General features: G+C 46.2%; 3 protein-coding genes across 6 annotated transcripts in view; 2 read left to right on the top strand and 1 right to left on the bottom strand.

Moving 5' to 3' along the window:
* The window catches only part of LOC139351215 (WW domain binding protein 1-like), an 18,836-nt gene extending 7,145 nt beyond the window's left edge, over positions 1-11,691 (top strand). For 2 of the 4 annotated variants that reach the window (XM_070993004.1, XM_070993003.1), the window contains exons 4-5: positions 114-318; positions 1,045-8,229. In XM_070993004.1, coding sequence (XP_070849105.1) covers positions 114-318; positions 1,045-3,247 — 2,408 coding nt within the window. In that variant the 3' untranslated portion in view covers positions 3,248-8,229. Of the gene's footprint in view, positions 1-113; positions 319-1,044; positions 8,230-11,663 lie in introns of those variants that run through there. The other 2 variants (XR_011603566.1, XM_070993005.1) reach the window with 2 other exon arrangements.
* On the bottom strand, positions 9,360-15,924 carry cyp17a2 (cytochrome P450, family 17, subfamily A, polypeptide 2). Its single transcript, XM_070993015.1, has 9 exons — positions 15,635-15,924; positions 14,926-15,046; positions 14,079-14,217; positions 12,988-13,217; positions 12,619-12,705; positions 10,923-11,138; positions 10,171-10,340; positions 9,881-9,984; positions 9,360-9,796 (listed from the first exon to the last, which is right to left on the bottom strand). Exons 1-9 carry the CDS (start codon positions 15,910-15,912, stop codon positions 9,540-9,542), a joined length of 1,602 nt encoding a protein of 533 aa, XP_070849116.1. The 5' UTR covers positions 15,913-15,924; the 3' UTR covers positions 9,360-9,539.
* Positions 15,925-21,564: 5,640 nt separating this feature from the next.
* On the top strand, positions 21,565-24,131 carry LOC139351222 (early growth response protein 1-like). The gene is made up of 2 exons (XM_070993019.1): positions 21,565-21,873; positions 22,144-24,131. Exons 1-2 carry the CDS (start codon positions 21,747-21,749, stop codon positions 23,352-23,354), a joined length of 1,338 nt encoding a protein of 445 aa, XP_070849120.1. The 5' UTR covers positions 21,565-21,746; the 3' UTR covers positions 23,355-24,131.
* The last annotated feature ends 153 nt before the right edge of the window (positions 24,132-24,284 follow it).

Below are 24,284 nucleotides of genomic sequence, written 5' to 3'. Positions count from 1 at the left end.
CGCTGTTGTGTTCAACTTGTTTTTCTGCCCAAAGCGTCCAAAGAAATCTGTTATTTTTCAGTTTCAAATTAGCAGCGACTTGGTTGTACCCTCACTCCCTCTTCGGTTTTTAGGTTTCCTGGCGTCTCTGAAGCTGCCATCCTATGAGGAGGTGGCAGCTCAGCCCTCCACCCCTCCCCCACCCTACAGTTCAGTGTTCACGACCCCACGCTACCCACAACCCCCTGGCACCACCGACCCCCACCTGCTCACACAGCATGGCCCACTGCTGCACCGGCCACTCAGCGATGGTCCGTCCTCCCTCAGCTCTGACAACAGGTAACGATGCTACTCCACAACTGGGAGTACTGGTATTAATGCTTGTGCAACTACTAGTAGCACCACAGGGAAATAAGTACCATGTACCAGTAGTGCTGGAAATTCAGCAAATCATGTCAGCAGTTCAGGAAATGCTGATGACATTACTGGGAATGCTGGTAACACTGCTGCGACCAACAATAAGCGTACTACTGACAAGGCTGACTGGCAACAGTGATGACCTTCTTCTGATACCAAGTGACACTATTGGTAGTACTATTAGTATCACTGGCACTGCAATACTTTTAACTCCACCGGTAAGTCAGAAAAGAGGTACTGACACTACTGAGGCTACTATTAATGCATTTTTATGATTGCAGCTAACAGAAATACTGCTTCTACTTCTGCTCATTCTATTGACACATAACCCTGAATCCTGTAAAGTAGTGATGCTCTGTAAAACATAAAGAAAACAGAATGTGATCCTTTGCTAATCCTTTTTGATGTGTACTGAACCGAAAACAGCACAATGACAATGTACTTAATGTTTGACCTCATCAACTTCATTGATTTTTGTAAATATCTGCTTATTGTGAGTTTGATGCAGCAACACATTTCAAACAAGTTGGGACAAGAGCAACAAAAGACTGGGAAAGTTGTGGAATGCTCCAAAAGCAAGCAAAAAAATAGATTGTGTCTTCGTGTTTTCAAATTAATTTGAATAATTAGTGTGTATCTTTCCTGTAGCTCCAGTTGTTCCTGTGACTCCTGCTGCCCCTCCTCTCCATGTAGCTCCTCCCTATCGGCACCTGTCACGTATGAGACTGACACAAGCCATGCTACTACGCCCAGCGAGGCCGCACCCCTCACTCTTGATGTCACCATGGAAGCCATTGCTGCTGCGGCAACGTGTTTGGAGGTAAATGAGACACAGTTTGTTTCTGAGAGGATGCTTGCCACAGTGGCAACTGACATCAGTGAAAATGCTGCTGGGGCACAGGAATCAGTTGCTACAGACTCATCAGTTCCAAACCAGATTGCTTCTGTGGCGGTTGTTACAAGGGCAGTCTCCCCTCACCCTCTGCCCTCTTCCACTTCAGAGGTGGCTCTTCATGTTGTAACTACATCTCCCATGAAGCAACAGCTCGACCTAGCACCCTCTGCTCCAAAACTCAGCTCCTGTAGCCCAACTACACTCCCTAGTCCAAGTGTTGTTGACACAACACTCCCCTCAATCCCTGTAATAACCACTGAAGGCCGAACTGATGTCCCTATAAGTACCCCTGCCTTGAAAGTAACCTCAGTGTCAGGCCCCTCTACCCCATCAGCGAGCAATTCAGACAGCCCTACAGCCACCCAAACCCTCAATCTAACAAGAACTTTTGATACAGCCACTGTTCCTAGTAGCCCAACCTCAGCACCGTCCCCAGATGTTGGAAGAACTTTGGCCCTGATAACAGGCTCTGCTGGTCTCTCAAACCCGGACCCAAATCCTAGCCTTGTACCAATCCTTGTACCTTCAGACCATACCCAGGCTTCAATCCCAGCACCTACAAACCTTACCCAAGCCACAGATGCAGTACTTACAGACTTTACTCAAGATCCAGAGCCAGTCACTTCAAACCTTTCACAATCTTCAATCCCAGTAACAACAAACTTTACCCAAGCTACAGATGCAATGCATATCCATTTTCCCCAAGATCCAGAACTAGTACCCACGACTGTTGCATGTTTAACAAAACCAGTACTTACAAACATTACCCAAGGTTCAGACCCAGTACCTTCAAATCTTACCCTAGTGCCAAATCCACGATCTAAAACCACCATAATTCCCGACTGTGCACCTAATCCCATTCTAACTCCAAAATCTGCAAACTCAAGCCTTACCATAGCCACAGATGCAGCATCCATTTCACCTACATTAGCCAATTGCCAGGTCCCAGAACTGTCACATGGGTCAGGTCAAGCTCTGGATCCTACCAGTCCAAGGTCAGCCTTGCCCCAGCACCCAGGGCCTGTTGCCGTTCCTTTATCTTGTCTACATCCAGCTGCAGTACAAGCCGATTCAGTTCCTTCTCTGGTCCTGTCTCAGTCGTCAGAGTCAGACCTTATCAGTCCCTTACCATCAAATGTCCAGGCTAGTTTTAGTCCTGGTCTTGGATCTGGACCATGTCCTGGTGTTGGTTCTGCATCATGTCCACTGTCCACTCCCTCCCCAGTGCTCACCTTCGTAACACCTGCAGCCCTCTCTTCCTCCTGCCCAGTCATAACCATAGAGTCTGAATCTTCTTTTGCTCTCTCTCAGTCTACCCCTGCAGCCCTCTCCCCATCCTTACCCCCATCCCTGCCTTCTCCTTCCCTACCCTCCCCTCCAACCCTGTCTTCTATCTCCCTCCCAGCCCCAGCTTTATTCCTGGACCCTCTCACTGCTCTGCATCAGTCCAACAAAGGTGGATCTTCTTCTGGCCATGCTTCCTCCCTCTCCCCCTCACCTCGTGCTACTCAGTCCCCCCCTAAACAGACTCTCTTCTCCCCCTGCGTGGATGTTTTTGAACCAGGACCTCCCAGCTGGGAGGATGGAGAGGAGGAGCAGGAGGAGGACAATGATGATGATGAAGATGAGGACATGGGAGCTGATGAGAGCCAGTATAGACATCGGCGACTTACTGGTGACTCTGGGATCGAGGTGTGCAGGTGTCGGGTGGAGGAGGAGGAGGAGGAGGAGGAAGAGGAGGAGGAGGGGGAAAAGAATGAGGATGGCAAGAGAGGAAGCGGAGAGGAGAGGGATAAAAAGGGTGGTGGAAACACTGATCTTCATGACAGCATGGACTGTCCTGCCAGAGGTCAGATAACCACATGGGCAGGACATGTACTCTGTAACTCCACCTCCACCACTATGCCAGTATCTGAGGAGAGCGGCAAAGTTGTCATCGTCATGGAGACGGTGTGATTGATAGAAATGGGCGGATCAAACCATTCGTCACCCAGACAAGAGATGCACAGGAAGTTTAACAATAGCGCTCACCCCACCCTGTGTTTTTGAGGCTGTTTTGTAACTGCAGATGTTTTGAACACAGATGATTGTGATCATGGATGAGTTATATCACATTAATAAAAAAGTGTTCAGAATCAGTTAGTCAGACCAGCGTGGATGTTGGAAGTTTAACAGGAGGAGATTTGACAGGAAGCATTAGCTTATTACAACATGATTTCTTCAACTGTGAGTTGGATTCTTTGTTAGCCGTGGTGCAGAGGTTTAATGAGTAATGATGGGGAGTTTTTTTGTGTTTTTTAAGGAGAGGCATTTACTCAGAATACATCGAGGGTCGATAAAATGGAACAACTACTGCACTACAGAACTGTTTTCAGCGATTTGTAAAATGTCAAGAAAAATAAGTACATCTGCTCCCTATTTTGATCCCAATAGAAGTTTAATGGTTAACACAAAAAGTATTTAGCAGTCCACCATTATAAAACATTGGAGAATTGTCTGTTTAGGAAGAATGTCTCAATCTTTGCCAGTGGCTCTGAATGGAGAGCTAGCAGAAGCCGCTCGTTGTAATGTACCTGAGGAGCCATTTAATAATTTTTGTCTGTCTTAGCTTTATCTCGAGTCTCAAAAATACTGTAAAAATACTATAATTGGTGCTAAAGAACAGTCATTTACATTCAGTCTAACTCCACAAAAAAGCACATTATGTGTATCCTTGACCTCTGGCAGAAGTGTTGACATTGTTCCAGAGTGTTACTGGTGGTCAAAAAGGATACTTTTAACCTGGACTACCTGCAGTAATAAGCTTTGTAACAAGCCAGCAGGCTTATTTAGCCATGGAATAGATGTTAATGTTAACATACAAATGCTAGCTTCCACCGGCTACGGTACGTTGGCTAATTTTCAAATCCAGTTTTAACAACGTACAGTGGTGGTTGTCCGATGCTGTGCAGCTAGATGCTATGGATTGTTAGCAAACAAGCTGTTCAGACAATAATGTCAATGAGGACACAATTAGGTACCTTTCAGAATAAGACACAAATGTTCGGTTCTGTTGAGTGATACGAATGCAGTTACATATCCACAAAGCTAATGTGGGGTTCATCATATTGAAGTTATGGTAATTATCAGTTTATCGGCTTGTAGATAGCGTTCACATCAGTGTGTAAGTCATGATTCCAACTGGAAGACTCAGTTTCTTTCTGAAATCTCTGACATGTCCAACTTTGCATTTAATCATGCAACAGTTTTCAGTGGATTTGAATTTATCCCTTTGATATCTTCAGTCATCATTATGCATCTGACAGAAATGACATTTTCTCTCTTATGTTTGTCACCAACAAGAAAAGAACAACGTAAAATAGTTGAACATGTAGCAGAGGACATCTCGCTTGTCCTGGGTGATGATGGAGATTTTGAAACGTGCCAGGGACAACTGTGGTGGGTTTTTTTTGGAAATTAAGAGAAATAATGTAGGAGGATGATTCACACTGACTGAGGGAAGACTGATTCATTCATTAGTAGGGAGGTTTTGATGAAGAAGTCTGTCAGGAGAGTGGAATTAGGTGGGTAGTTTATAATATGGGGGAGACCGTTTTTCAAACTTGACGTGTTCATGGCAACCATATATGGAAAGTTTCAAGATTAATGGATCAGCTGGTTTTCTGTGTGTCAACCTTTCGGCAGAGAAAAGCTTTTGCATAAACAGGAATAAACAATGGGCACTTTTAGACAGAAACAAAGCACCAAACAGAACAGACACAAGAACACGTCATCATTCTCTTCTTTGTGTCTTTCTCTGAATTTGAGGTCAGATACAACAATACGTTGTAGAGAACACAACAGTCCTCGTTCAGTCTCGGTTCAAACTCCACACACTACATCTCTCTCTTTGTAGACAGCTCATGTCTTCTACCATTCAGATGCCCAGTTCTACGTATGATAAATTAATTGATGGACTACATTTACATTGTTTTACAAAATTCACCAAGTGAGTGAAATGATTCCAGGGTCTGAAAATGACTGGTCCCGGTCAGGGTCAGGAGGAAAGCAAGTGTTTTTGTTTGGTTTTTTGTGATGTTGATTCTAAGGGATGGTGCAGTGTTAAACAAACAAGTCATTTCCAACACTTTACAGACGTATGCCATCACACATTTGTTACACTTTTTAATTATATCACTTCAGAAGCATCATGTCAAAATGACTGAAATGAAAAAAATGCTACCTTTATATCCTCGTTAATCTTTGTCCATGTCTTGATAATCACCTGTTTAACAATACAGTCACAGATGTTTTGTTGTACTTTTATACGAACACATTTTTATTAATTCCATCAGCCGCTGGTCTAAAATCCTGTTGTGGCAGGATGTTCCATAATTCTGACTAAAAAGTGAACATAAATGTTGGTTAAAGTGTAAAAGTGAGATGGTAGACCATGTTAGATAACACTTGCCTTTCTCTGTCGCATTTTCTTAACCTCAAAGTGCAGTTGGTATTTTTCTTTACTATTAATGGAGACTGTGTTGGAAAGTTTCACAGATGTGTGTTGTTCCAAACCAGATCCCAGAGCATGTTGGAATAAACACCACAGAGTACAGTCTAACCTTTAGCCAATGAGAGAAAAATTGTGCCGTGACATAAGATTGTACCGGTACCAGAACGCTTGGGAATGTGATCTTGGAAAGTAAAGACACAGGAGCTTCAGGCAATATAATCTTGGAGTAAAGTGATGCTTTGAGGTTCCTGTCTAACAAGGACAGCCTCTGTGGTGCAGAGAACTGGTCCTCTGATGATTGCATTAGTCACAGATATCTTTAAGCCAGGCTTCTCTGATGAAAAGACCTTGAGTAACGCTGCATTACAACGTGAACTTCATGGACTTCGCTACCTATTTGTGGCAAAAGGAGACAACACTAGGCTGGACCTCATGACAAATGCAATGTCCTGCCATGGAAAGGACGTGTGACATGACTAGAGTGGCAGCAACAGGATTGACAAGCGGGTGTTTTCTTGATTCTTTGATTTTGAGGTCTAAAACAGCACCTTGTTCGATTGAGGCTTTAGAGTTTGTAGAGGCTGACAGACCTCCTCGAGAAAGCTCAAGGGTGATACCGAGCCATTGATGTTGTGGTTGATGGTGTTTTTTGTTTACCTGAACTAATAACGTTATATATCTCCATGGTAACAGAGTGCCATTTCTACTTGACAGCTATTACTACTTAGCATTAAAGATAGAGCTGTTCACGCTCTGTGTGGGTGTGGACTTTCATGTAGAATGACTGGACAAATGTTGTCTGATATGTCTCATCAGCTCTGAGATCAGCCTCGTAAAAGGAAACACAGCTGGCTTGATGTGACATCTGCCATTTCATTCAGGATTTTATCTAATTTTCCTCACAATACCAGAAGTGTGTTGACACTGTCTGGAAGGGTCAGCACTGAATGGTGGGCATTTTGGTGTTTTTGGTCAAAATCATTTACGCCCTCAGTAACTTCTGAAGTGAAAGCAGATTGATGAAGACACTTGTAAGAAAATTACCATTACCAGATGTACCAGCACTAATATTGAGCTCTCTTCTAAGAGCTAAATGGAAGAAGGTCCCATCTCCTCTCTGGAGGCTTTATGGAAAATAGTCAATCACTGATTGAAGTAGACGTGGTCGGTAACATGAAGGAAACTTGTCAGAACATTTGTTTTACGATTACGTTTCCATGTAGCTGAGAAAGGCACCAGTACTACCAGGATTGGCAGATCAATTCCTGAAACTAAAGATGTCAATACTCCAGATGCTGTGAGGCATTTAGGGATAAATTCTTAAGTGAAATGACTGATAAAAGTGTGGCTGCTTTCCCTAAACACGAGGCTGATGTTAGGTCTGCTGTCATTTTTGGAAACCCTGTCTTTACCTCTTTTTGTTGAAAAATCTGTTGTGTTAAACCAGGCCAAGTTTTCATCCAATTTCAGTTGGTGAAAAAAATCAAAAAACAGTCTTCTTTGATATAAGTTTCACATTGACTGGATTCCCATTGACAGGACAGGTTTGGGTTTACCAAAAAAAGGACTCCGGTATAATTGTCTAAATGCTATAATGGATTTACCAGTGCGTCTGCCTCAGGCGACACTAGAGTGACATCATTGGTCACCAACATCAGTCATAAGAACAACTGTATGTGGCTGGATTTTTTAGTTTTATTCTCAAAAGTGTTTGCATATCACACACGTCAACAAACCTAAACTGGAACACACCCGGTTAATCTTGGTCCTGTCAGTCATCATCTCCAGGGCTGAGGAGACAGTAAATAGACAATACACAATTTACTGTTTGGTGGTTCTTACAATGTGAATATGCCCATTTCCGTCAGAAATCCAACACAAAGTGAAGTTCTTAACATTCATTGAAGCTGAAAGGATGGACCTCATTTGAGATACCTTGGCACGAGAAATAACCACTGGCTGCCTGAGATATTGCCACATCAGTCTGCTATGGGTAACCAGTCCTGATACAAATGTGAACCCAGTCAAAGTTTTGGACAAATCTGGATTTTGGCCTCATTAAATATTTAGAAATCTGGCTCATTGATCAACTCTCACTTGTTCCATGAGGTGCAGCTTGACCTGTGGTGTTTGACAAAGTCATTTAATTTACTAAAACGTATGTTCCTTCTATTGCAGGAACTCCTCCTTCTGTCTGAAGAATGCTTTTATCTTGTTATCTCTTCTCTTCTGTCCTTCCTATTTGCATGAAGTTTCTGTGGGAGAAGTGGAAGGAAGCAGAGAAGAGGTTGATCTTTAAAGTCCCTTAATATTATGATGATAACAATGCTATTTACTAGTATTACTAAATTAACAGTGTGTATGTGTGAATGTATGTGTGTGACATAACTAAGCCAGCCTGTTCTAAAAGTGTGTGAAGATATACTGAATAAAACTGTAAAAACTACCACCTGTGAAGCTCATTCATAAAGCAGAACCACATCCATCTAACTCAGAGCTGGGCATTTTACGGCCCAGCCCTTAGGGCATCCCTGTCTGGCTCGCATGAGGTCAATCGTAAATTAGAACATAAATGGAAAAGTATTTATGCTGTGCACGCAATACAACTGTGGTGCTTTTTATTTTGAAAAGCGTGCCGTTTTTAAACAAAAATTACGTAAGGACGCACCTGTGTGGACAGCTACAAGTGATGCTGGTCAGGTAGTCCTCAAAATGTCAGCTCAAAGAAAAGTTGATACCGAATGCTGCATTTTCAGCAAGACATGGGCTGCTAAATATTTATGTCCAGAAGTCAAAGGTAAAGCTGTGAGCTTAGTTTGTGGTACACAGGACACTGTGTTCAAGGATTACACCTTGAATCGCCACTACGACCAAACACGAGGGGAAATACAAGAACTTGTCTGATCTACAGCGCACAAGGGAGTCGGATCCTTTGCTAGCTAAGCTGCGAAATCAACAAAGACTTTTTACTGAACTTTGCACATCCAGAGATGCAGCTGCCAAGACAAGTTATGCCATATCCCACAAAGTGGCTAGAAAAAGTAAACCGTTTTCTGACGGAGAGTTTATGAAGGAGTGTTTGTTGGACTCTGCAGCACTAATATACCTGGAGACAAAAAGAGCCTTTGCGAACAAGCCCCTCTCCCAGTGTCCTGTAACGAGGATGGTTGAGGACATCGAGGGTGATGTAACTGATGTACTGAACTTCATTTTACCTCGACTGTTATCGGTTACCAGTAGCGTTAACTAGTTAGCTAACTAGCCCGGTTGTTTTATTTGACTACTTGCTTGAGTTACTTTTTCTCAGGCTGAGGTGCAACTGACGCAGTTTCTCTATAGTTTTTCCAGACCACCCGCAGCTTCACAGCGACTTGATGGTGACCGTATCCTCCTGTTCGTTGACGTTACCTTTACTGGTTACTGGTAGCGTTAGAGGTTAGATAATATCAGTCAGACTAGTTAGGTAGCGGTAGCTAACTGACTAGTAAGCTAACGCTACCTAGCTGTTGTACTGAACCCCCCACCCCCCAGTCTAACTGGTACTGTTGATCAAAACAAAGCACCATCACCAGACCAGAGATGAACCATTATTTATTGATCTGTATTGATTTAAAAGCATTAATAATGTCAAATTACATCCTGCCTGGGTTACTGGGTACTCTGGGTAGCTGTGTGTTTCCACTTTTTTTCCCTACATATTTTAGTTTCACGTTTCTTACTCCTGTCATTCAGCCTGGCTATCAACCCCTCACACTTTCATTTTGTCCATCCTGTCCTCGGGGTGACAACAACTTTATAAGGTAATGGCTGCAAGACCACACCTAGCCGCCCCTGCAGGTTGGGCGGGGAAGCCCCATCCGGCAGCCTGAAACTCATTCGCTGGAGGAGAGAGGACAAGAAGAGAAAGAGCTCCAGCCTGGCCAAGGATTCACCAACACAGACACGAGGTCCCGCCCCAAACGGCAGGAAGCAGGAGGGTGTGACCCGCTGGCCTCGGTCGTCAAGGAAACGATCTGAGAAGGCGGGAAAATGGAGGTTGCGTGTTCAGATATTCTTGTGAAAGTTAGATGTCTGACGAGGTCGTGTGTGTCCTTTACCTGGGATGAACAGGTCGGGTTTGTCCCAGTGTTGGGGGTCATGGTGAATCGACCACATGTTTACCAAAACACGAGTCCCACGGCCGATGGCGTGACCTCCAATACTACAAGAGAGAGTCTGTGTGCATTTAACAGGGCTGTCACTGCAGGTTAATGTCATTATTGTTTAATCTGTTATTTCCTTGAATCGTCGTTTTCTCTGCAAAATGCCACTGTTTGTTTTATCCAACCAATAGTCCAAAATCCAAAGATATTCACTTTTCTGTAACGTATGACCAAGAAAGGCCTACCTGCTGTCAGTCTTGGCGGTGTGTGGGATCAGCACAGGGCTGACCGGCCGGATCCTCATGCCCTCGTTGATGACACAGTCCAGGTACGGCAGCCGGCCGCGGTCTGACACACATACCGGTCGCTCGCTGCCCACATGCTCGTCCAGCTCCTTCTGCACACGCTCCTGGACCTGGAGGGTGCGTGGCACAGTGGCCACCACATGCTACCGTGACCAAGAACTATGGAAATGCCTTGCAATCAACCAAGAAAAACAGACTGGAGACATGTTGTCTCAGATATTTGCATCTGACAATTGCAAGATCTGTATCTCATAAGACAGTTTGCTTGAAATAATGAGAAACGTTTCTTCTTTCTTCTTCGATAGTTGATCATTTTGGAAGTCTTGATCTTGTATTTATGAGATATAATACAGAAATCATGATAGTGAGGTTACATTGATAATGTTGCAAAACATGTCGTCATGTGTGTTTTACAACATGTTTACACATCATGTCATTTTAATGGATGCATTCATTTTGGCCCACAAAACTGAACCATCTTGGATTCTTTATCAAATTCTAAATATTACAAAATGTATCTGATGAACGTTTAGGAACACTTAAGAAAACTGTTGTTGGAAAACACAGTTTGTTTGCGCCCAGACTTTGCTTGAGTTGTGTTTGTACTGTTTTAAACCGTTTTAACTGATATAAATTCTTTTCACTCCTCAATGTTAGTGGAAGTTTAAACAGTAGTAGTGTCAGAACTTTACCTCCGGGTGGTGCAGCAGATAGGCCAGGATCCACAGCAATGTGGTGGATGTCGTCTCCACTCCAGCTCCAAAAGCCTCAGCTGCTGTCATCAGGACATGGTCATCAGTTATCCTCTCATCCTCCAGCCCAGGTGACTTTTTACCGCTCCCACTGTCCATCTGGCCCTTTAGCAAGGCATCCAGAAGGTCACAGGGGTCACCATCAGTAAGCGATGCCTGGATGTGGGTCAGAGAAGTGGTGCACATTTCTGAGTTTATCTTAGTGGTTTTGAAGTCCGTCCTTTGATTGTAGCTTAACCTCAGAAAATTCTTCTGAACCCCCAACATAATGAAACATGTTTGTTTTTATCTTGCTGTACACGTCACTGTCTTCTGTTCGTGATTTTACCTTGTTTGACATGTTCATGACGTCTTTGACAAGTTAATACCTTGTTCATTTGTTGAATGTGGCAATATCTTTTTGTTTTGTTCTTGTTTGACAAGTTCATATTTGAAAAAATTCTCTTGCTTGAGGTGTTAATGTCTTGTTTGACAATGTCTTGTTCAACAAGTTAATATCTTGTGAACAGAATTTAAAACCATATTTCAATGGTCTAATGGGCTTTTGAAGTAAGCAACAAAAAATGTCCACATGTGCTTCCTGTAATGACGGCCAGAGGGCCGATGTGAATGCTTTGCAAAACGCTGAAACCCCATATTTAATTGAAAATAGCACAAAGACAACATATCATGCTGAAACAGAAATGTTTTGTTTTGTTTTGTTTTTTTAATTAAACCTTCATTTAGAATTTGATGCCAGCAGCACGATTCAAAAAAGTTTGAACAGTGGCAACAAAAGACTGGAAAAGATGTGAAACGCTAAAAGAAAACAGCTGGTGGAACATCTCACGATGAGTCAGGTTACCTGGCAACGGGTGAGTAACATGATTGGGTCTAAAAAGAGCATCCCAGAGAGTCTGAGCCTGTCTGAAATCAAGATGGGGAGTGCTCCACCACTCTGCTGGAAACCATTTAAGAACAATGTTTCTCAACTTGAAAGGTCATTAAAAGAAATCTGTACGCAAGGGACAAGGTCAAAAATCCAACACCGGCCGGTCGTGATCTTCAGGCCTCAGACGGCTCTGCACTGAAAACAGACAGGAAACTGTCCTGTGGTCTGATGAGTCAAGTTTGAAAATCGTTTTTGAAAATCATGGGCACCAGGAGTGGGACCATATGGCTTGGGGGGGGGGGGGGGGGGGGGGCATATGCATTAATGCATATGGCATGGAAAACGTGCACATTTGTGAAGGCTCCATTAATGCTGAACCATATATTCAGATTTTAGAGCAACACACAGTGTCAAGTAAACATCTCTGTTGACCACATAGTAAACAGAGGACATTAGAAATAAAGTCCTGTCTCTAATGTAAGTCTGCTCCAAATAAATGCCTGGTATCCTCTGCAGGTGAGGTAAACATGGCCACTATTTGAGGTATATGCTTACATAAACATGTTTCCCAGAGAATCCTAATCATGGATCGGTTACCCTGCAACTTTCCAGGACAATATTTCTACTTTAAACTGATCCTATTCCTGCTCCCCAGAGAACGAACCCTCGAGATTTTAATGACCCCATGACCTGTCACCCTCAGGACAAACTGCATTTTTTAGGTCTATGTGAGTATTCAAAGCCTTGCGTCTGTGAGTACTTCACCTTGTGCTCCTGCAGTTTCTGTGACAGCAGTCGGTCTCTGATGGTGATACACTCCTTTAGTTTACTGAGACACTTGTTAGGAAAGACCTGAGGGACCGAGACAGACTGTTAACATGTGTGACCTCTACTTCTAGCTTTCTAAGGATCAGTGTGAGTTTTAGGCATTGAGAGTAAGGCTATTTTGAAAAGTGTGGACATTTCAGAATGTGAGAAGATTTTTTGAATGTCTGGACAGTTTAGAAAGTAAAGACATTTTGGGACAGTGAGGACATTGTTGGAAATGAAGGATATTTTCAGAAACAAAAGACATTTTTGGAAAGTGAGGACATCATGAACAGGACTGTCGAGTTCGGTTTCAGTCAGCTGTACCTGCATCCAGGGGTAGATGTCCACCAGCGCTCCTCTGGCAATGGTCTGCACGATGCCGTCATTGTATCGGATCACCTCCTGCAGCTCGGCGTCGCCATAGCAATAGGTGGCACTGAACACCAGTGTGCACACGACGTTGGTGACGGCCCTGGTCACCGCAGGAGATGGGTCAAAACCATGGCACCCACCGGACAACAGCTCGCCACACAGACTGTCCACTGAGGACAGAACTGAAGAGGCAAATGGAAAATAAATAGAAAAAGCATTTACAATGCAGCAGCTGCAGGGACATGGGAGACATGGAAATGCAACGATTTTTACTGCTTTTTCTCAGCAAATGTAACATAGTCTGTTTATTTGAACTTCAGCACACATGATTTATTCTCATCGTCTGTGCTGAGATGCATTGAAGTCAACACATTATAGACTGAAACACTAAGTAACGCTCAAAATTCTGCATTAAACCTTCTCTTGTGTCTTCAGTGTTTGTGCCTGAGGCTCATCTCAGTTGTTCGCTGTATTGTTTCTCAGTGAAGAACTGTGAGAATATTACTTGACTCCAATCAACATGAACATTCTGCGACTGGCTTCATACAACATGCAATCAAACTGCTGTCGTGTGACGTAAGTTTCCCAGAAGGATTTCACGTCCACACCCTTTCATCCAAAGGTTGCCATGTTTCCTCTTCACAGTACAGAATCTCCTTTTGGAACATGCATGGCTCAGAAAATCCTCCAGTCATCAAAAGTGAAGAGACAATGGGGAGAAAATGCACATGAGCCACTGATTCCCTCGAGATAATCTAAAAAAAGTTATATTAAAGACTGATCGTAAGACAAAGGACATTTTAAAATTAGATACTGAATTCTTTTTTAAAGCAATCTTTGCCTCTAAAGTACATGAAGACTAGCTGACAAAAAAAAAAAGACCGTCGACCTCCTGGTTGGATCGAACAGTAATGTGTGGTGTGTCTGGTGTCGGTGGAGCAACAGGAGAGACTGAAATCAACCAGAAAATGATGGATGTCGGCCTACAGGAAACAAATGCTGGATGGATTGAAAAATGGTGATTGATGGATGGAGCAGAGCACCGATGTCCTGCAGTCGGCGGGTTCCTTCTCCAAACAGAGTGAAGGAGTTGTGGACGAGGCGGCGGTGTGACTTCCAGAGAGGAGAGTAGTCTGAAAACGCGATGTCTTTGCCTCCTCTGGTCAGCAGGTCGGTGGTCACCTGCAGAGGCAACATGAGAGAGCGTGACAATAACTGCGTAACAGTGCTGTTAAATGGAAGTTTAAAGAAATGAAGACCTGCTGTCAAACGATCGGACAGTACGCTTCCAGAATGTGGTTTAAGTTCACCAAATCCCGTGGCTTCGTCTAACTACCAATACACTTTCATATCAGTGCTAATACGACATCTGAGGTTTGGTGCTTAGTTTGGAAATGTGAATGAAACAAATACATCAAATCCCTCAATGCAACAGTGTTAAATAAAGCACGTTGTCTACAGGGTGTGCAGTCTGAGGCTAGAAGAGCCTAGAGGAGAGAATTTATAGAAATTACTACATGTGTATATATGTCTATGTAATGATGTTTGGTCTCCAGAAAGTGAACGAACAACAAAAACCTCCATCGGATTCCAAGTTGATGACTTCAAATGTCTTGTTTTGTCCAGCCGACAATCTAAAACCCAACAAAATTCAGTTTACTATCAGAGACAATGAAGAAAACCAGAGGCTGCTTCATACCTTACTTAAACCATTAATTGATTAGGAAAATAGTTGCCAATCGTTTTTCTGTTCTAAACAAACAGACTGACCAAGTTCTTCATGTTCAGGTTCTGTCAGACAGTCGAGGAAAAATAAATGTGATGATGTGTTTTTAAATGTACGCAGCCAACCAGCATCAAGTGTGTGTCCCCCCCCCCTCCATGTCTCACCATGCTCGGCCGTCCAGCGAAGTCCTTGCCTCTGTGCAGTAGGACCTCTCTGGCGTGCTGATGGTTGTTGACCACCACAGTGTAATGAGGGCCCAGATAGAGAGCGAACAGAGACCCGTACCTGAGACACATACGGCAGAGTGGACGTCTCGTGTCTCAGGACTGAGGTGGCAAACGATATTCTTTATGTTCATTTCAATAATGAGCTTTATGTTCGTATTTATGGTGCAGTCACAGCAAGAAGACACGATACAGCTAAATGCAGACATTTTACAGTATTCTGCTGACTCACAGAGACAAAGACAGAACCCAGAGCTCGAAAGTAAACCGAGCAGAACTCTCTCTGCACCCACCGTTTGAACTCTGCTTCCCAAATGTGTGTTCAGATGGTAGCAGTAGTAATAAGGTGATGCAGGTGGTGTCAGAGCAGTACAGCCACAATATTAGTCTCGCTAATCGTAATACATGTTGTTGTTTTAGTGAAACCAGTTGATGCACATTAAAAACAACTAATGGAACTTTTTAAAGGACAGACCAAAAACTTTACTGTATTTGTATTTCCAAGCATCAACAAGCACTTCCAAATATCAATGAGTACTTCTAAACACTCATGAGTGCTTCCAGATATTAACAACTAATAATAACTACCAACACTAACAAGTTCCTGGACCGGAAACCTGGAGCATTTGAGGAGGCTCGGTGTTCTCACCTGTGGGCCAGCTGGGTGAAGAGGAGGTGTGGAGGGAGGCTTCCTCCCAGCCAGGGGAGGCTGCCCAGGACGGGGAGCCGCGGCAGGCAGGGGATGGAGACCCGAGCTGGAGGAGGAGAGGACCGAGGCTTAGTTTCAGGACTGGACCGGCGGGCTATCAGGACGAGGACGACTGCCGTGACAACGAAGAAAACGAGGAGGAAGGACGGGGAGAAGGAGGCAGGGAGGGAGAGAGGGAAGGTACCGGCAGTGAGAGAGGAGAGGAGATGGGTGAACATGGCTGCGATGGCATGAAGACGCCCAGTCCTGGTTTTAATCTCTCTCCCTCACACAGAGACCTTGGAGAGGTCAGAGGTCGTGTGTGTGTGTGTGTCCTCACCCTGACCACGTATATGTGTGTGTGTGTGTGTGTGTGTGTGTGTGTGTGTGTGTGTGTGTGTGTGTGTGTGTGTGTGTCCTCACCCTGACCACGTATATGTGTGTGTGTGTGTTTCTGTGTGTTTATCTTGGTCAACCAACCTTGATGTTATCAGGCTGCGTGTCACTGGTTGCTGTGACGGTCTTAAAGGACAGACGGAGACCACGTCAGCCTGTCCTGTCCTGTCCTGTCCTGTCCTGTCCTGTCCTGTCCTGTCCTGTCCTGTCCTGTCCTGTCCTGTCAGACACTTCAGTCTCTTCACCACATCACCATCGACTCTCAGTGTCCTGATGTGGACGAGTCTACACTGTGAAGACATGTCTTAGATTACGACAGCTGTGCTTCACTGATCGTCACTCTTCATCTGATCGAACAGCAGCTTCCACTTCAGGGTGTCCACAGGACGAGTTCCAGCTGTCCGTCCATTAATGAACGCTTACGTCGCGTATTGTTCTGCACTAGCTCGTGTGTTATTATATTCATAGCTTTTAGAATTAATGACTTTAATTAATGAATCAATGTGTGAACTAAGACACACCACAGTATGTTTTGTCAGATGGAGTAAACAGTGGTAGAGAACGGAAATACTCAAGTAAAGTACAAATATGTCAGATTAGTGCTTTAGAATAGTACTTGTCTAAATATATTTAGCTACTGCTTCATGGACACAAGACTCACACCAGGCTGTCACAGTCTGAATGTACCCCACGTTCAGCCTTAAAGGAATACTCCAACTATTTAGAGGTATTGCGCCTTGAGCGATGGGAGAAGTCATCAAGTACAAGTACAACAAGTCCTGCACTGAAAACCAAACTTCACTCAAAGTACAGAAGTATTAACAGCAAAATGAACTTCAAGTATCAAAGTAATGCCCAAAACATGTGTTACTGTTGGAGCTGCTGCAGGTGGAGCTACTTTCGACTACTTTATGTACAGCTGGGTGGTTTAGTCCAGAGGGGCCCATCTGAGGCGTGGGGCCCCTCCAAAGGGTGACCAGGTCAGTCTGAGGGGCCGTCAGATGATTGATGGGAGAAAGAAGAAAGAAGAGTGATCAACGCTGTCCCTCAAACTTTCCTGTCCTCCTCTGCTCTCTGCTGGACGCCTCGCCGCTCTTTCTCTCAGCAGCAGGTTTCATGATGTTTTCCAGTGTCATTCACTCGTGGTGGTCCTCATCAGGTACTGGTCTGTCTCTGCACCACCTGTGCACAGGTGATGGACTGTGATTCACTCCTCACTGCGTGCCATTGGCCTGGTAATTGATTCCTTGTGAGGTCAGTTAGTTAGACACCGGAACTCCATATTCTGTGAGTTAAGGCTCTCTAAGGGCTCATTTAAGCAGCTGAAGAAAGGTTGATTTGGGAACAGATTGTCTGGTCTCCACGGTGAGCCCGAGGTAAGGCCATGCAGTATGTGGGCGTAGACCTACATCTTCATCCCGTGTGAGGGCTGTACCCACAACCAAAATCTGGAGGGACATCAGGAAGTATTTCAAGGTTGTTCTGTTGCCGCAACAACCACTAACGCGAGGCTGAAACAACAAGCGCAGGGCAGAAAGCCTCTGCTTATCTGACCTCTCTCTGAACACCTCCTCCCTCCAGTCTCAGTCGCTCTGCTGTAAACACACATAACCTCCTTCCTCCACACTCAGCCTACAGCCTCAATGACAACGATGCGTATGACCAGGAGCTTAAACCCAGTGTGTGAATATCAGGCCTGATATCCAGGAAATCTACAAAACTGACTTTAACACGTTTTATTCCTCTTCTTCATTCAAAACAACATCTTTCCATTCTCTCTCTGCTCTCCTCTGTGACCTCATATCTTCCTCCTAACTGGTGTTCCTCCTCTTCCTCCTTGTCATCAGCTGCTGTACTTGGCCCTGGTGTGTCCTCAGGGACGGGGGGAATTAGGACATTTTCTCTAGACTTCACAGAGAGAAAACAGGAGAGAAGGGAAACACTGATCAGTCATGTTAAGACGGGATGACACAAACCCCCAGAAATCGTTGATTGGATGCCCAGTTTGGAGTTAAAAAATGAAATAAAATAGAATAAAAAGGTGACAGTCGACTTGGAATCCCTGTGACAGCAGTCAAAAGGGACATTGCCCCATCTACTGGTTGTCTTCTTATTATGGGATCTGTATACATGAAGTTGGTCAAATGGAGATATTACAAATGGTCTATTGTAGCCTTTCCTCCAGGCTTTGCGAGAAAGTTTTAAAGCCCCTTTTAATGCTGTATTCAGGGGCGGGTTCTTGCAGACAGGCGAGCCAGGCAGTTGCTTGGAGCCCCCGGCCACTTGGGGGGCCCCGGCCACTTATTTACAACAATGATTATTGATGGGCCTGGGCTTTCAGGGACCTCTGTTGGTCCCTGGACCTCACTTTGAGAACCACAAATCTATTTTTTCAGTATTCATCTCAAATGTCCAAGAAATTGTGCAAAAAACAAATTTTTGCAGCGTGCATGAGTGGGGTGGGGGACCCAGGGATTTCTTGCTTGGAGCCCCAAGAGACCCGAGCAACGCCACTGGCTGTATTGTTAGCTATTCAAGTGAGCTGAAACCCAAAACCTAGATTTGACCTAAATGTACAGTTGGGAGCGCTAGAGTTCAATAGTGCAAAGCGTGGCGTCAACAACTGCAATGGCCGCTCTTCTGTGGTGCAGCCATCAATTTATATTTCGGAGACGGTGGAGGTTTACCCATCAGGTCAATACAGTCAGTGTTCTTGAGCAGCATCTAGTGGACATTAGAGGAACTTGCACATGTCCTCCATTTTTCCTGACTGAGTGGCTCTCCTCACCGTGTTTAAAGCTGGTCTAAAGCCTTCAGTGTCTCAGTGGGAGCTGTGATAAATGTCCTCAGGTGATGTCACTCGAGTCAGTGTTGGTTGAAGACATCAAGTTTGAAACTGAAACACACACGCTGGCAGAGCTCTGGAGCTCCAGGCCACTAGGGCAGGTGGTTGAATTGCATTGTGGGCAATGTAAGCACCCGGTTTTTATAAGGAAGAAAAATGTGTGGAATATCCATCCATCCATTTTCTATGCCGCTTATTCCTTTCGGGGTCGCGGGGGGGCCGGAGCCTATCTCGGCTGTCGACGGGCGAGGGGCAGGGTCCACCCTGGACCGGTCGCCAGCCGATCGCAGGGCACATACACACAACCATTCACACTCACACTCACACCTAGGGGCAATTTAGAGTCACCAATCAGCCTAATGAGCATGTTTTTGGTCTGTGGGAGGAAGCCGGAAAGAACCACGCATGCACGGGAAGAACATGCAAACTTCACACAGAAGGGCCCGACCCGGGAATCGAACCTGCACGTGCACTACCTGCTGCGCCACCGTGCAGCCCCATGTGTGGAATAAAAAAGACAAAATCTGGAGTCCAACAGTGTTTCAGTAGTTAGATTATAAATAGGTGCTGTTGACAGCTGACCAGCTGACTGATGAGGTGTGACTCAGAAACTGAAGAAACTGAGCTTCTGACGCCACGGCGCTCCTCAAACATCACGCAGTTTTTTTTAGGAGTGCGTGCTCGTTAATGTTTGTAACAGGTGGAGGGAACAGAAGGTGGCACAGCGCCATGGCAACAGTCTCTCTTACCCCGCCCCCACACACATACTTCCATATCATTGCTTCTTGATTTAGTGCTTTCACCGCTCATGTGTGAAGGGTTTCTGTCACACATGACGGCCAGCAGCCTCAGCGCCTGCTCGCTCACAACGTCAAGTTAATATGTAGAGAAATTAGACATTAATCATGTAACTGAAACCCCTACAACACTAGGAGATGGACCACAGAGCAACCCCGATGAGCCCCACACCATGTCGTTGGACGCCGCGGGGGACACTGCAGTCCTCTTACAGGTCCTCTTTGTTGCTACTACAGTCCGATGAGAACTTGTGAAGACTCGATGGCATGGACGGATTAGACGATGGCGCAGGAGGTAGAGCGGCCGGCGGTCTGATCCCCAGCCTCGGCAGTCTGTGTGTCGCAGAGGTCAAACACCTTGGACTCCCCACTAGCCAGAAGCAGGCGACACGTTTTCAGGTTTCTACAACTCAAATCCAGTAGGTCGACTCTGGCCTCCCTGTGACTACAAACCTTTAAAATGCTGTTTTCACTCTGTGGATGGAAATGTTGTCCAGACAGTTCAACACTTTGGTTCAGACTGAAACATCTCAACAACTATTAGATGGATGGTCATGAAAATTTGGTTCTCAGTTGCACATTATTGAGAGGGAGCAATTAGCCATGTTAGCTACTGCTGTTAGCTACACTTTCACATATTCAATCAAAACACGACCTTTGAATACAAATTCAACAAAAGTGTTTTACACACGACAGTGCATATACAGACAACATGAGGAATAAAGCAATAAGCAGTTATACATAAACATTTTTCAGGGTTTGGGTCTGAAAGAGCCTCTTTACAAAGGTCTTATTATTATTATTATTATTTGTTCTCATTGGCTAAATTACAGCCAAAATGAAACGTGTAATAAACTGAATCAAGCTGAACTAATTCTGAGTGCAATCAAACTCGCTCAATCAGAGTGTTTTTAAGAGCATTTCCAATTAAACAAACACTTTTTCATCCTTTCAGCACCTGTGAAGGCTCTGTCAGCCCCAGTCCAAAGGATGAAAATCTAAAATAAAAAACTTAATGTTTTTTATGGCTAAATATTCTGTCAGAAGTAAAAGTCCTGCAAGTATCATCAACACTTAAAGCATGGAAAATGAAAGTACTCTGAGTACTTGCTCCACCACTGGAAAACACAGCACTGAAGTGAAATGCTGAGTATGTGGCGCGTTCAGCGGACCGGCGGCCACCGAGCTTCACGTCAGCTTCATGGAAACGATGCAAAGCTGCAGCTTCTGTTCCTCGGTCCTTTCATGTAACGTTGCCCTGAATCTCGTCGTGTTTGCGTGGCGCGCCGCTGTGTGATGATGTGCGTGTTTCTGTCCGCAGCACTGCAGCTGCTCACAGCAGAGACGCACAGAGGTCCACCTGAAGGCGAGGAAGATGATGAACACACGGCATGCTCTTCCTCTTTCACTGTGCAAAACAAATGGAATATTATCCCTTTAACAACAACAACAACAACAACAACAACAACAACAACAACAACACTGTGTTGCTAAACTCGGGGCATAATGCATCTCCTGTTCTTCCATTTTCCCTCCATCCTTTGCTGCATCACTCATCCACCCATGTCTTCTTCCTCTCCTCTACACCCCCCCGCTGCTTGTATAATCTCTGCCTGCCGCTCTGTTGCCGCAGTGGAGGAAACCCCTCTCTCCTCTCCTCTCTACGTCGCTCTCCCGCCTGTCCTTTTATGGCATGGGGATACCCGCCGTCACAACCGGACGCAGCCCATATTTGGGCAGCTACGGAGCTCGCGGCGGGGGGAATCCCTCGCGCCGGTGCAGACCAATAAGGCCGGGACGGGAGTTACCTAGGAGACGGGGAGTATATAACGCGCAGCGAGCAGAGCGAGTCCAGCATCTCCAGCATCACCGAGCGGACGAACGGAGCGCACCGAGACTCCGCTCACGGATTAATAACGGGATTTTTTAACGCCGCGAGGGAATCCCCGACAGCAGCTCAACCACCTGGTACCGGTCGGTAAAGCTCAGCAGCGGCCTGCGCACACTTAAACTGCCACCTGCAACAGTTCCCGCAATGCTTCTGGAGCGCGACGACAGCTTCATGTCGGAGTTTGAGGACGCGTGCAGCGCCTGGGTGGACAGTGTGGGCTCGAGCGCCAGCGACGCAGCAGACTCTGACGTGGGATCACCTTTCTGTCAAGGTGTGTGCGTGTTAATTGGTAACAAATGAGTCAGAATATGCTGCACTGTGTCGGTGTTCAGTGAGTGAATTGGTCAGAATGTGAACATGTCGTTGGTGACCTGCAGCAGGTGTGACTGAGCCCCGAGCAGAAAGAGGACTCAGAGCGTCCCGCTGCAGCTCTTTGCATGCAGCTTCGCATCATATTGATATTTCAGTGTGTAGGCAGCTGAGCGGCCCACTCAGCCTATTATGCAATGACAATAACCCCCCCCCCCTTCTCTCTCCTCAGTTTTCTCTCCGGGAACTGACGCCTCTGACTCAGACTTCTTCTCTGACTTCAGCGACTGCTCCTCGGACACGCTCTCGCCCTCGCTCGGCTACACCGGCAGCTTCTTCAGTGAGCCGGAGCCGGTAGCGGCAGCCGCGGGTCTGAGCAGCACCGCGGACGCGATCCTCAACATGATTACAGAGATCGTCGGGATCTGCACCGAGATGGAGCAGCAGGGCGACGCTGGCTCTCTCCGCGAAGCAGCGCCCTCCTCAGCTACAGCCTCCACCTCGCCCCCGCTCTTCGTTCCATCTCCACCCATGGCTCTGGGCTCCGACTTGAGCATCCCTCCTCTGGCCGCAGCCCATCTGCTGCCTCCCGCCTCGATTTCACACCCAGTGGTGGTTAAGAACGAGTTTGGGACCCCCAGCTGCAGCAGCGGGTGTGGACAATCTTCAGTGACCGGGAATGATGCCTTATACTCGGCCAGCGCCGACTCTCTCCTCCCGCTGTCCGCTCTGGAGCAACAGGTGGATGTGGCTGATTTCATCGACTCGCTGCTGTGTTCCGAGGCCGCTCAGGGCGAGCTGAAGCCCGGCTGTGAGGTGAAGCAGGAGCCGCTGGGGCTGGAGGACTGGCTGAAAAGCTTAGCGGTTGCACCGGTTACCGGGGGAGATTCCAGCAGCTACGTCACCAGCCGTCCGGTAGTCAAGACGGAGTTCGCGCAGAGCGGGAGCAACCCACACCTCCCTCCCCCCACCTCCGCCCTCCCCTCCACCCTGGACGCCCATCTCCTCTCCTCGCTCCTGCAGGGCGCATTCCCGATAGTCAACATCAACGGTGTGCACGCGACGGGAGCCCCCAAACTGTCACGCGGGGGCAGGAGAGCTCCCCCCAAGAACGGCCTGAAAGTGAAACCGTTCCCCTGCTCCGTGCAAGGGTGCGAGCGCCGCTTCTCGCGCTCGGACGAGCTGAACAGACACGTGCGCATTCACACGGGACAGAAGCCCTTTCAGTGCACCATCTGCGCGCGCAGCTTCAGCCGCAGCGACCACCTGACCACGCACACGCGCACACACACGGGGGAAAAGCCCTTCTCGTGCGATGTGTGCGGGAAGCGCTTCGCGCGCAGCGACGAGAGGAAGAGGCACGGGCGCGTGCACGTCAAGCAGCAGCTGCGCGCACAGATGATGGCCGCCTACTCCCTGGCCCTGAACGCGCCTGGCGTCTGAGCGTCAGCGGTGCGTGGTCTCGTTGAGAGAAGTTAAAGCTTCAGGATTTGACCCGTCAACCGGAAAGCGTCAGAGAGACCTTTCCACGTGACGTCACACTGAGGGCGATTTTAGCTGAAGGCAGCTTTAAAGGTGTTTAAAGGTGTTCAGAGGACTTCAAAGTCCAGATTCTGCCGCCCCTCGTGGCGCATGTGTACTGCTTCTGTCTACTCCAGCAGGACTGTGGGAGGAAAGTGAGGGGTGATGAAGAGGATTCGGAGAGGAAGGCGGCTGTAAAGGCTGCTGAGCTCTGATCCTGGACCAGCCTTCCTGCTGATCATCACGGTGCTCTGCGCGGCTCCGCAGAGGAGCTGCGGCAGAACGAGGAAAGCTTTGCTGTAAAATACTGATCTTAAACTTTTCTGCATGAGGACGTGAAGTGAACAAACTGTGAATGCTGACGTCAGAGTGTGGTGATTGTGTCTGTTTCACTCAGAGATTTTTCTGCTTTCTATCTGACGTCACTGAGGAGCTCTATGTTTGTAAGATCGTTTATTTTTCTAGATGGCTCGTCTACCTCTTCACGTCACGCTGTGTGTGCGATGATGTCACTTTTCTATGAAACGACTGGAAGTCCTCGCAGACGCTGAACTCTGTTAGAGAACTTTGAGCTGTGGTAGAGATGCACTGATGCATTGTGGGATACGTGTCCTGTCTGAAGCTCAGGCTGAGCAGCACACCTGGATGTGCAGGTGAATGTTCGCTCGATGTGCATGGAGGCTGTCAATAAACTAACACACAGCAGCACGAGTCCAGTATGCTTCCTCCACTTCACCATCCTCATCCTCCTCCTCATCGTCATCATCATCTTCTTTATCATCATCATCATCCTCATCATCATCTTCTTTATCATCATCATCATCGTCATCATCATCATCATCATCATCATCA

This window comes from Chaetodon trifascialis, chromosome 23, assembly GCF_039877785.1.
Source record: "Chaetodon trifascialis isolate fChaTrf1 chromosome 23, fChaTrf1.hap1, whole genome shotgun sequence".
Taxonomy (NCBI): domain Eukaryota; kingdom Metazoa; phylum Chordata; class Actinopteri; order Chaetodontiformes; family Chaetodontidae; genus Chaetodon; species Chaetodon trifascialis.
The sequence above is the reverse complement of the archived record's forward strand: the minus strand, read 5'-3'. Positions and strand labels throughout refer to the sequence as shown.